This window comes from Pogona vitticeps, chromosome 13, assembly GCF_051106095.1.
Source record: "Pogona vitticeps strain Pit_001003342236 chromosome 13, PviZW2.1, whole genome shotgun sequence".
In the NCBI taxonomy this organism is placed as follows: Eukaryota; Metazoa; Chordata; class Lepidosauria; order Squamata; family Agamidae; genus Pogona; species Pogona vitticeps.
The window spans coordinates 8956665-8970145 of record NC_135795.1 but is presented as its reverse complement, the minus strand read 5'-3'; the positions used below and the strand labels follow the sequence as shown (position 1 = coordinate 8970145).

Genomic DNA, 13481 nt, shown 5'->3' with positions numbered 1-13481 from the left:
TAATAACAATAACAAGATTATGGCATGTTAACAAATTCCTTGACTCCCAAATGGTCAAAGTACATCTCTAAAACTTGGGGAAAACTTAAGAGGCATGTTTCCAAAATCACCCTTTCCTTTTTTTACATGGGAAGAACATTATATTAATTTTTGCTCCAAAAATGCAGTAGGGCTTATTTTCAGGGGATGTTTTATCTTACAGTCACGTCATCTTCTGTTTTTTGCACAAGGATGGAAGGCGGGGTTTCACTTAACTAGGGCTTATTTTTCGGGTAGGGCTTATGTTACGAGCATCCTGAAAAATCATACTAGGGCTTATTTTCAGGTTAGGTCTTATTCTCAGGGAAACAGGGTAGGTGGTCTGGTACTTGATACACACATTTGCATTCCACATGGGCTAGACTTATGCATAAAAAAGTTTAGAATCCAGCATTATGTCATATGTACAGTGGGGAACTATCCACTACTACAGATGCCTGGGACACTACCACATTTAAATAACTGGTTCCCTCATCACCTCCATGCCAGCATACAATAGTGAGCTAGGCAAAATCACATCAATAAATAATGTAGGGATTTTACTGGCAGGCAAGACTCCTACAATAGCATTGTTAATTGTGCATTTGGATATACAAGCCAATAAAGAAGAAAGCTATCATTTATATATCAGTATTTAAAGGCGCACTATCACAAATAATTAAGAAACAAGATCAAATTTTCACACTTAACACACTGATTTTACTGGATTCAGGAAATCTTGGGTAAGAAACTACCAGAAAATGAAAGGATCTCCAGGTAAAGCTGGGAAAAATCTTTCTCAAAGCCCTGGGGAGCTACTGCCAATCAAAGAAGCCACTGGCAATGGTGCGGCTAAAAAATATTGTAAATAAATAAATAAATAAATAAAGTTGACAACACTGGGCTAGAAGGCTCAGTGGTCTGTTTCATGATAAGACAGCTTCCTAGGTACCAAATTATAGACAGCTTCTTGGGTTCCTAATTACACTGCTATCCACTGAAATTATCTCTCTGAAATATTGTTGCTAAAAGGGGTTTTATTCCAGTATGGCACCTGCACACACACACTCATATTAACACATACCTTTCCCCCTTTTAAAATATACCACTACCCTATGACCATTAAAGGACATCTGCCCTCAGGAAGTGTTCATAACAATAGCTGCAGAATGAAACTACTTCTCCAGACTAACATGGACAATTAAGAAACACAACATCTTTGCACTTTCAAGCGTTCTTCTTTAGATCTCTAGTAAACAAGTGACAGATACATGCTCAGATGTGTAGAATGAAGTATCCTCCTACTTCCTAGGAGTAGTACTGGCAGAGCTACAAACAGTCAAATCCCTGCTGGTTCCTACTCTTCCACTCTTTGTTCAGCCTTCCTCAATTTACACTATCTTCAAAAGGCTTTGCACTACAAAACCCATTTGGAAATCACCAACTTGAGGATGAACTAGAGTATATTGAATAAAGGGCATGATAAAGAAACCAAGAGTTCATCAGTATACTCATTTCATTTTAACTGCTGAAAAACAGTAGCAAAGAAATTAAAAGCTTGAATAAAACCTGAAAGAGGCCAGCCATATATATTCTGCATCCCTCTAATTGCAAGTGGCTCCTTTTCTAATACAGAATGTGGAAAATACTGATCATATTTATTTATTTATTTATTTATTTATTTATTTATTTATTTATTTATTTATTTATTTATTTATTTATTTATTTATTTATTTATTTATTTATTTATTTATTTATTAAGTAACTTATGCAGCAAAATAAAATAAACAATCATGAAAGGACAACAGTATTTCATCCATAGGCACAAAAAGACAAAACAAAGTAAAAGTGACATGACATTAGGTTTGGAAATCTGCCTTCCATATACAGTAGCAGTTGATAGCACAAAGAATACCTATCACTCATATGTCTTAATGTATACTTTACTATCAGTTGCAAATGCCATCTGGGGGCCTTGTCCCTTAATAAAAAGTTCAAAAAGCATGCAAAGACATCCTGAACTCTGCCAAAAAACATTTAGGCATATTCATCAACCACTAATTTGAAGAAATCCCTGAGCCTTAAATTCACAACAGTGAACACCACTGAAGTGAAGTACAATAAATATAAGATGGATTACAGATAAAAGTGAGACTACGTTTTCTAGGTTCTGAAAGCAAGACTGGAAGAAATTAAGAAAAGGAACCAAGAAAAGATTGTGCTTAAACCTTTTTGCAGTATTTGATAGCTTTTGCTTTATTTGAAGTATTTCCATTGCCTACATAAGAAATCACAATACTAGCTGATAGTGATGTGGCACGAATGGCACTGTACAACAGATCTGACAACCTAGATCAGAGTTTCACAAACTATTTCTGATGTAGCCACCAGGGTACAGAGGTATTACAGTGGACCCTTGACTTACAGACGGCTTGACTTACAGACTTTTTGAGTTACAGACTTCTCTGGCCGCAAAATTTAGGTTTGACTTGCAGACTGAGATTTGACTTACAGACCAGAAAAAAAAACAAAATGGAACAAAAACGGCCTGTTACGGGATTAATCGGTTTTTGATGCACTGTAGGTCAATGGAGACTTGACTTACAGACTTTTTGACTTGAGAACCGCCTTCCAATACGGATTAAGTTCTCAAGTCAAGACCCCACTGTACAGAGGTTGCATTTTAGATATATGAAATTTTGGAAGAAGAAAAAATGCAGAAAGGTACTACAGCCACATCTTAAAATCAATGTGAGGAACCAATGACTTTGCCCCACTTACCCTTTGCAAGCGGGGCTTGCTTCCAAATATTGCAGCATGCCATTGCTTAACATCAGTGCTACCATTGAGGGTTCCAACAATTTACAGTATGCCCTTTTCCAGGATATTTAATTCTTTTCTCCTTTTCCAGTACTTAACATCCCATGTCCGCAGAGCATACTTAATAATCAACTCATTGTTTTTGATAGAAGGATGCTTCTATATTTTTAAGTGTTTTGTTTTTAATTCTACAAATCAAACACAAGCAGCAGATTCCTCCATTTTGTTTCTCATTATTTCCCTTTGACCCTGATTTTATCCATTCTGGTCACCTAAGTTCATTATTAGGCACAACAGCTGTAAGAAACACCCATTATAAAGCAAAACTTTTAAGGTAAAATGATAAGTAGATTATCTTGATCCCAAAACCATGCACACTTTCACTTGTGAACAGACACCTATGAATAAAAGTAGGAAATCCTATTTTCTTGCATGAACTTGTGTTCATATGTATTCCAACTCAATATTTCCAGCCCTTCTAATTAAAAAACTGAAAACACTATTTAGAAACAAAACCACATCATCTGGTAAGCCAAACATTTTTTCAAGAGCAAAATATTGTTAACAACATCTATGTCTACAGCATTCCTTGCATAATTCAACTGTGATTTATATAAATATCCAAATGCCCAAATTACTTGTGAACCTGCAATTAGCAATTTTCACATTTTAAAAAAAGTGTTCAAGTGGACCCAAGTTACAGCTGGCAAAATATCACCACCAACTAAACATTTAGAGCAGTTAAGAACATAAAGCAGTGATCTGCAAATTTGTTAGCTACAAATATCAATTCAAACAACAGAACTGAAATAATGAAATTCTGTTATCGGGCATCCTTACAAATAGCAGGTACTGTATGCACAAACCAGGTAATAGTAACATAGCTAAACCTTACAACTTTCAAGAATCAAACAGCTCGTAATTTAGAAATTTAAGGACATCATAAAATGGGTCAGTTTTTTTTCAAATGAAAACTGAAATTTAAATGTAGTTCCTACCACTGAGTGAACCTCCTACCATATCACCCATTTCCCCAAAAAATAAATTGGGTCAATCTACCCCAAGATAGATTGACGATGATCTAGACATTCCATCGAATAATGAATGGGTGGTCATTCTACTGGCATCTCAGTCCAATTATTTACCATCAGCTACTAAACAACAACAACAACAGAGACAGGAAATGCCAGGTCAGCTTTTGTTTCCGTAGTGAATATACAAAACACAAGATAACCAGCCCCAGGTTTCTTCACATTATAAAGGACACCATTAAGGAACAAAATCCACCATCATTCTACAGAGAAATGTACAAATCCCAGAAGATACAGAAAAATGGGTAAATTAACTTGCTCATTCCTGTTTCCTTTCCAGTCAGTTCAATTTACATCATTCTTCTGATAGCACAATGTTTCAGAAGCATGTATTTGGGATGTTTAAAAAAGGATGCATCAATATCAGCCTTAGTTTCTAAAAAATCCACCACTATAATCCCCACGGCCATAAATCATCGATGGCAGTAGAGTTCTGGGCATCCAAAGTATGTTACCCACTCCTTAAAACTCAATTTGGGTACCAACTCAAGAAGCGTATCTTAAATATCATTACTTTACTAAAGATTCACATTCTTCTGGAGAAAAATATGGAACTACTACTACACTTATGACGAAAGTGAACCTGTTGGACTTCTGTTCTTGATTCCAGCTTGTCTGACTGGGAACACCACTTTCTTATGCGCAGGGCTTGAAAATTTTTAGAATGTCTCACCAGTCAGTCAAAAATTTCACCAGTCAGCATGACTGGACTATATAGCCTTGCAATTTATTGGGATTGGCAATCACTGATTTATACCCTCAGACTTGGGTTACTTTATTACCTGTGTGTCTGTGGGGTCATGAAGCTTGTACTGTACTGTATTTTGAAATGTCTTTCTTCTGAATGCCTCCAACAAAAAATGAAACTGAAAGCAAAAGTGCCCAGCCTCTTAAGGAGCCATGGTTCCCTCCTACCCCAGGATGTGTCCTGGTTCGGTTGAAACTGGGAGCAGGGAAACTCCATATTCTCCAGCATGGGACTACCCTACATTCTCCTGTAGAGCTATATCTCTAGTACCGCTCCTACTCTCTTCTTGAAGAGGGCAGTTTCCCTTTTGCGATGGGAGAGAGGGAGGGGAGGACTGCAGAATTAGAAATAGAGACAGGCGGGTGGGAACGAAGCAGGCAGGGAGGGAGCTGTGACTCATCAAGCAGCATTTTTCACATGTCATAGACAAGTAGATTAGTGCATTTTTCAAGCCCTGCTTATGTGCCATCAAGACTTACAGTGATCCTAACAGGGCCTTTAAGGTAAGTGCAAAATTTAAAGAATAGTTTTACCAGATCCACATTCCCAGTGAGTTTCCATGGCTGAGTGGAGACACAAACTGCAGCCTCTCTTCACTACACTGTACTGGGTACCAGTACTGAACATTAAAACCAAGCTAAGTAATAAGGCAAAGGATATCTGAGTATTCTCACCTGACAGACATATATAACACAGATGGCTAAGATATTTCACAGTGAATGCAGATTTACACCATTGCCTCTAACAGCTAAGAAAAATAAAAAAGGAAGCAGGCCGACCTCTTTACACTACTGAGGAACAGGAATTACAGTGATAGAAACCACAAAATACTATTGTATCTTCCCCAACCAGCTGAACTTGACTATAGAGCAACAATGAAAACCAGTTATCAGCAAGTGAAGAGAAAAAATGGCAACATGGAAATAGCTGGAGGCTGGGCAGGAAAGGTAGATCCTTGAGTGAGAAGAAACAAGTATATGCATGTGTATTAAGCACAGAATAGAGCAAAAGTGATGGTGTAAGAGAATATTCTTGGGTAGGAACATGAAGAGAGAACAAGTCATTACGGTTTATAAAGTAAGCCACAGCAACAACAGTTAAGCTTCTGTAGAGAGACAAAAACTTAACCTAACCATCTAAAATAAACATAACAGAACATATCCAACTGACAAGAACCAGCACAGGAGCAAATCCAATTGATGCAATTTTAGAGCTTATACTCTATATGATATGATGACTAGAGAGTTGATTACCAATTTATTAACAGCAGCCACTTTAACAATAGCCAGGAACTGGAAATCAAAACTTGAATTTCAGATGAAAGAATGGTATAATGAAATATGGAATATTGCTATAAATGATAAATTAATTTGTAATTTAAAGGTCAAGAAAGGAGAGATACAAATATTTTATGATATATGGGGCAGATTTATTGAATATTTGCTACCAAAAGGAAAAGTTCCAAATCAGGAATCTAGAGTTCTGGAGAAGAAAACAATAAAGGAAGAAGAAGAATAAAGACAATGGAGGAAGAGGATTACTGCAAGAGGTCCTAGGGTGGTGGGGATTTGTATGTTGTAGTTTAGTTTTTTAAAAAAAAGTTTATACTCATCATTAACAGATACAATCAGAAGGGAAAAGACACTGCTTCCTGCCCAGTCATAGTTCAGCCATAGTTTCTGGGCCTTCCTATAAAGATGCAAACTCTTCATTTGTTGTGATCAAGATCCAAATCAATCCAGAGCTGAACATGGCAGATCTCTTTTTCTAGTTCAAATATATTTTATATTTTGTCCAATGAAGATTAACACTCAGTTTCTAGATCCTGTGGATACTTTTCTGACATCAGCTAAAACTCCTAACCCCTTTTTATGCTCAGAGAATTGTAACAAAACTATTCTTCTAATCTGCATAGCACAGAACAGTATATCAGAAGCAGAACTTAATGAGCTCTGTATGACTCAAAGTCTTGAACAAACAATAGCCTACTGTAAAAATGCAGCTTTTCACTTAAACCAATATAGGCAGATCCAGTGGTAACTATACTATGGAATACATTGCACAGCAACATAATCCACCTTTCTTTAGTAGTAACACAAAGCAAAAGCAGAATTCAGAGGAGACAATCTACAGGTATAAGGTGCTGCAGGAGAAGTAGTCCTATCTAGAATGAATGCTGGCCACTGGTGAGGTAAAAGTGATATGCATTTCACTAAATTCTTAAACAGAGGACATTAACTCCAGATCCAATATGGCTGCCCCCAAGATACGCTGTACAAAGTTTTTGCTTAGCAGATAGCTTGAGTCAAAACAACAACAAAAACCCAGGAGATTACAATTCAGAAAAGAAGGTACATACCAATTGTTACCTTTACTAGAACACACCACAAAGCTCTGGCATGTTTCTCTGAATGTGGCATTGAAAAAAGGTGTTTGTTAAAAAGAAAGTCACAACAAGTCCTTGTGTCAAGGGTACTAAAACAACACAACAAGCATGAACATAGAAGATAAATACTACTGAAATCAAAGATAACATATGCAAAAATATTTCACACTAAGTATTTAGAAAGAATCTTACATCTCTGCTTTCTTACCGTTCACTAATTTGGATCTTCAATGTGTAATACTGTAACTACATATAGTCCAAAGAGGCTATAATCCTCTGCATGCTATACCTATATTTGTCTTTCTCTTCAATGTGCCAAGCAGCTTAATATGACGAGCAGTACTGTATCCAGGTACTAATTAGCACCATAATTTCTTATTTTGCCACTACAGATCATGAAACAGCATTGGTTGATTTTTGAGGTAAAGGATGAGGGTACAGCTAAACTCACTAACTAGAAGTAGCTCCTACTGAAATAAGACTTATTTCTAAATAATTTCTAAATCCACTAAAACTATAAAGCCAGTAAATTTCTGAACCTGTGGCTTCTATTCTCAGATTCACAGCAACTAATTTTTTGAAAAAATAAATCTCCTCAGGTTTAAAAGTTTCAACATTCAACATAATTAATATGAAGATTTGGCTTTAATTAAAAATCATATTCTATATTTATGGAACTACTGAACAACTCAATATTTCTGTTATGTTTTCATGCATTTTAACTATGCAGTTCTCTCCTGCCCTATAGTAAACAGCAATTGTAGCCATGGCTTACCCTGGCTTAAGAAATGCCTTACCATCATGTTCACAACAGAACTACCATTCCCATCTCGCATCAGAACCAGAAATCCATTCGATTTGTGTAGTTTTTGTGGTCTGCAGTTAAACTACGCAATGCTGCAGTCAACAGCATGATCAAGATTAGCTTTACAAGCCACAGAGATGAAGCCTTGTAACAGACAATGCTGCTAGAAGTCGGAGAAGGAAGGGGATGTAGGAGACAGGCCTGGGACTTTTACATCTTTTCTACCTTCTAAAATGTCTTGTAAATTTTCTGAAGGACCAATCACAGGCCATGGAAGTAATCATGCCATGCTTTTGCGTCGAGATGGCAATCTTCAATATTTCTCAAATTTGCAAACTCACAGCAGTCTTATCATACTGTAGGCATTAAATGCCCATTTTGTAATCCCTGGTGTCTGATTAAACATTAGCAGTAAAAGGAGAAAACAGAATTAAACCTGTCAGCCTGCAGACCATGCAAGGTCCAAGACGCCATTGCATTCTCAAGATGCCCTTCTGTGACTTAGAGTTGGGAGAGGCGATGCTGCTATATATTCTATTCACAATGTGATTTTTCATCATGTAATGACTTGCAGTAGTACTCCACAGGACAAAAACTAGAGTAGAAAACAGCTTTCATTATCTGTAATATAAAGAAGCAATGGATGAAGAATTTAAAACCAGAAAGATGTATTACTGGGGATGGGGTAGAGAAAATAGCAGTATTGAAACAGTCTTTCAAAATACAAGGCTGTAGGCAGTGTTGGCAGCTGAATAGGAAAGCAAAAAATTGACACTTTCTGCCCCCTACAGTTTACACTGATGTATGAATTTTTAAGATGCACAGTCTAGAAGGAAAAGAGGGAGGGTACATTCCTGAAAATCAAGTGGCGCAAGCTCTCAGATGTTCACTGGCTAGTACACAGTGAAACAGAATTCATTTATTATGTTTTACGTCATATTGCTGCTGATATGAACAGCCTAGATGTGTATATTTATGCATTCTTGCCCCCATCAACAAGGAAATCTTCAGTTTATGAATTTGGCACAATCGCAAAGTCTATTTAAGCCTCTCTCTTTTTTAGTTGTGCATACTAATTAGATCAAACAGGAGAGCTCTGACAAAGACTTATCTCCAGAACCTGCATCTCCAGATCACAACAGCAACTTCCTTCAATGACTGTGAAATGTCAAAATACTAAAGCAGAAAATGTATATTGTCATCCACTGAATCTGGTCAATGTACCTGAGACAAAGAGCACAAAACATATTTTTAAATGGGGAAGGCCTGCATATAAACAAAGGTATCAAATATTATGACGGTTCTACAAAGAAAATTAGTTTGAAATTAAATATTGTTAAACATCCAGGAAATTGTTGTAAGTTGAAAGAAGACACGAAGAATCATAATTGAACTGCTTAATAGCTCAGTGGTTTAGACCTCCGGCCACAGAGCCTGAGGTTGAGAGTTCGACTTCCCACTGGGCCTCCTTGACAGAGGCTGGACTTGATGATCCACAGGGCCCCTTCCAGCTGAGCAGTTCTTCACTGTAGAGTAATGGAGTTGCAAGGTGCCTACAAGGCCATCAAGTTCAACCCTCTGCTCAGTCCATAGTTACCTCACTCCTCTCAACAGATTCAAAGCAGTTTGAAATATGCCCAGTGAAAACCATCATGATGGTACAGTACTTTTAAATTGTCTCTTTTGAACCACCACAAAAGATACAAAGACTGCCACCTCTCAATCTTGGATGGAATTGCCCAGATCTACACAATCAACAGGATGAGATGGAAGAAAGATTGCTGCAGTTCTAAGATAATATAAAGGCTGAAGCACTTTAGACTACAAGGCAAGTGATCACATTTATCTATCTCACCTATGTTAAGAGAACTGATATGCACCAGAGAGAGGTCTGGGCTAAGACATCTGCCCCTACTATACCTATAATCTACATTCAGAAAAGAGATACTGTACATGTGTGTTGCCACCCCACACCTACAATTCCAAGTGGTACAGACCAGAGACCACCCCATTCTGTTGCATGTGTATATCAATCTTTCATAATCTGTGTACATTTAGGGCATAAGCCTGTGTACAAATATTGTTCAGTGCCAAACCAAGAATAAAAATTTGCAAACTATGCCACCATGCATCTATGACAGCTTGGTTTTGGAACCAGTGACACTCCTAATATAATTAAAACCATGAGAAAACACTACCTCTTATAAATTAAATTGATGGACAGCAATAACCATCTGATTTCCCAATCCCCTTTCCTGTCTTCAAAATTACACTACCCACATCTAATAGTTTCTCAAAAAATCGTTACCTCTTGTTCTCATCATATTTTTAACCCAATATACCAGAATCTCAAACTTATTTCAGATACGCACACTCAAGCACCAGCTCCTAAAAATCACATTCTTTAATTCTGGTACTTAGTATTATAAAACATGTTTCCACCTTACGTCCTTTGTATGTTTTATTTACTGTGCTGCTTTTCAGCTTACAGTCCTTGGCTTGGTCAAGGCCTATGTGTGATTCTGTGAGTAGGGCCCACTGTTAATGGGAAGCTAGGAGAGGAAAGATGGAGGAAATCACTTGTTTAGAAATCATGCAAAGGGATGGTGATGTTTACAAGACTAAAGGAGCAGAACAGCAACCAAGACCAGGCTCTTCTCCTTCATAATGCATAGGTAATGGGAATTTTCTAGACTCTCTCTGCAAGGAAGCTGAAAATAAAACACTTCCCCACTCTTTTCTTTTCCCTTGAATAAATTGCTTTCTTTTTTTTCTTTTCCTATTTTTTTCTCCTCCTCCTAATGCATAACACATTGTGAATGTCCAAAGTTGGGTGGGTGGGTGGGTGGCTAGGGGGGCCATTCTACAGAAACGAATGGTGTGGAGAATCACTTCCCCCTATTGTGATCCTGGAAAACCAATCTGCTCCCACCCCTTGCAAGGAAAAGCCCACTACAGCCGCAGCAGCCTCACCGCCCGAGCCTCCCCCCCTCTCTCCAGGAACCAGCCCGAACCGCAGGGCGACCTCTCCCGCCCATCTCACCCGGGCCAACCCCACCCCTTCCCTTTCCCCTTCCGCCTGCGAGCTACCCACCCACCTACCTACCTAACCTAGCTCCCTAGCGAGCCATCCCGCGGCCCCCCTCCTCCTCCTCCTCCGGCTTCCTAACCATCCGAACAAGCCGCCGGCGGAGGGGGGGGGAGAAAAGGGTGAGAACTGCAGAAATCCCACTTCCCTTTCCTCCCTCCTCTCGTTTCGGGTTCCCTCGTCTCAAGAGCAAAAACACAATCCCAGGGCTCTTTCCGTGCCCGACCGAGCCAGCCCCTTCATCGGGCGGAAGGAAGGAAGGCAGCCGAGAAAGCCAGTCGGCAATGCCTCCCCACCACTGCCACCACCACGATTTCCCTCCCTCTTTCCCAGAGCACATAAAGCAGGCCGGGCGAGCGAGTTGGGAGCCCGGGCTTCTCCCGCCCCTCTCCGGGCTCTGCAGTTGTCTTGATTCCGGGAAAGCCTCCTTCCTTCCTTCCAACACCCACAACCCGCACGAGGAGGAGGAGGAGGAGGAGGAACCTCCCCGGGCTGTGATTCCTCTTCCCCCCCCCCAAATCTCTCTAAAACCCCTTAAGCATCTACGCGATTTGGGAACCCGTCCACCTTTATTCTCTCCTCCAACCCCCAACTCCCCAACCAGCCCTTCCCATTTGGGGGGGGGGGGTTGGAGGCGGAACTGGGTGCAACGGAGCCGTGGGAGAGGTGTTCCCTTGGGGTCTCCTGGGAGCAGCGCGGGTGAATGCATATTTTGGGATGGGGGTGTGTGAGAAGAGAGGAAGGAGGAAGAGGAGGCGGAGGGGGGGGGAGGAAGAGGAGGAATGCTGCCCCCCAGCGGAGGAGGCACCGCTGCAAACCTCGGAAGAGGCAAAAAAAAAGCCAAAGGGAGGAAGGAAGAGTCCGCCCGGTGGGGACCGCGCTGTCCCGAGCTGGCTGGGAAAAGTGGGGGGGGGGGTGGAGATCCTGGGAAAGAGGATGATGAGGATGCTTACCTTGCGCTTCCTGGTCTCGGCCGAGCCGCTCCACACGAAGCACTGGTAGATCACCCTCAGGTTCTGCTTCCAGTTCTCCACCTTGAAGCCGGTCACATGGCAGCACCCGGCGGCCGGCGGACTCATGTCCGACCCCCCCACATCAATCCGCCCGCCCCGCCGGCACGACGACGGCTTCCCCAAGGCGGCGGCTGGCTTTCCAAAAGACTCCGGAGCCCGGGCAAGGGGGGGGGAGGGAAGGGAGGGGAGAGAAAGAAGGGGGCAAAAAAAAAATAAGAGGCCGAAGGGGGGGGGGTGTAAAAAGCCACACACACACACACACACCAGAAGCAGCAAGAAGCCTTGTCGGCGGCCAGACACCAAGGGGGTGTTCTTTTTTTTGGGGGGGGGATTCCCGAATGCGGTGGGTAGGACAGACAGAAACACACACACACACAAAATGGGGTGGGGAAAGGGGGCAGGGGCGAAGGAGGGAGGGGTTCCCCCTCCCGGCGAGGAGGAAGAGGAAGGAGGTCCGTCCGTCCGTGGCCGGCGGGCTGTCGTCGTCGTCCTCCTGGCTGAGGGGGGCGACTGAGGGCCGCCACCCCCCTCAGGGCTGCGCGGCCTCCGCCGCCCCCGCCGACTGCAGTGGTGGTGGTGGCGGCGGTTGGGGGGGCGAGGGCGTCAGAAGGGGGAGGGGAGCGCCCGGGCGGCTCTCCTCCTCCTCCTCCTCCTCGGCTTCTTCGACGCCCGCCGGCCGCCTTCCTCCCTCTCGCCGCCTCCTCCTCCTCCTCCTCGTCGTCTCCTCTCTCTCTCTGCCCGCCTCCTTCTCCCTTCTTCTTCTCCTCACCACCACCGTCGCAGCCGCCGCCGCTTTCGCCTCAACCCCGCCCCGCCCCCGGCGGCTCCGAACAAAGCGCCGACGACGGCGGCGGCGGCGGCGACGCCACACAGAGGGGGAAAAAAAGAGAGGCTCCCCAAGAGGACGGGGAGAGGGAGGAAATCATGAAGGGCTGAGGAGAATTTGGCGGCGGCGGGCGCCCTTTCCCCCCCCCCTCACGGAGACAGCCCTGAGGCGGCTGAGGAGAAGGGGGCGAGGGGTGTGTTTCGTCGCCACGGGTTTCCTCACATATCAGAACCGAAAAGCGAGGCTTTCGTGTCTCTTTAATATTTTTTAATTAAAAATACCTCTCCCTCCTTTTTCAGTCTCTTCGTTTCTGTATTTCTTTCCCCCCCCCTCTATGTTTAATGAGCCTGTCCCAGAGAGCGCGGCGAACTCCATCTAAACCCCCCGCCGGGGCAAACCAAGAGGGAAAGGAGGGGGGGTGGCAAGGGAGGTAAAAAGGTAGCGCTGGGGAAAGCTTCGCTCATGAACCGCAAGGAGGCCCGGTGACCACGCGGGGGGATTGGTGAGGGGGGGAGCTAGGTCCCGCCCTCCGCTGTTTGTCATTGGGCGGCGACGCCTTCTTTTACAGTGAGGAAGGGGGAGAGCCGTAAAGCAGAGAGAGGAGGGGGGAGAAAGGCCGCTTCGCCCGCCTTGTTCCCGCCCCCTTCGTCTCCGTTGATTAACAAAGGAAGCGGAGGAGAGGCCGA

At 42.5% G+C, this 13481-nt stretch overlaps 1 protein-coding gene across 5 annotated transcripts in view; it reads right to left on the bottom strand.

Moving 5' to 3' along the window:
* The window catches only part of USP22 (ubiquitin specific peptidase 22), a 98190-nt gene extending 85620 nt beyond the window's left edge, over nucleotides 1–12570 (bottom strand). For 2 of the 5 annotated variants that reach the window (XM_072982696.2, XM_072982697.2), the window contains exon 1: nucleotides 11910–12570. In XM_072982696.2, coding sequence (XP_072838797.1) covers nucleotides 11910–12035 — 126 coding nt within the window. In that variant the 5' untranslated portion in view covers nucleotides 12036–12570. Of the gene's footprint in view, nucleotides 1–8304; nucleotides 10935–11909 lie in introns of those variants that run through there. The other 3 variants (XM_072982699.2, XM_072982700.2, XM_078381526.1) reach the window with 2 other exon arrangements.
* Between the last annotated feature and the right edge of the window lie 911 nt (nucleotides 12571–13481).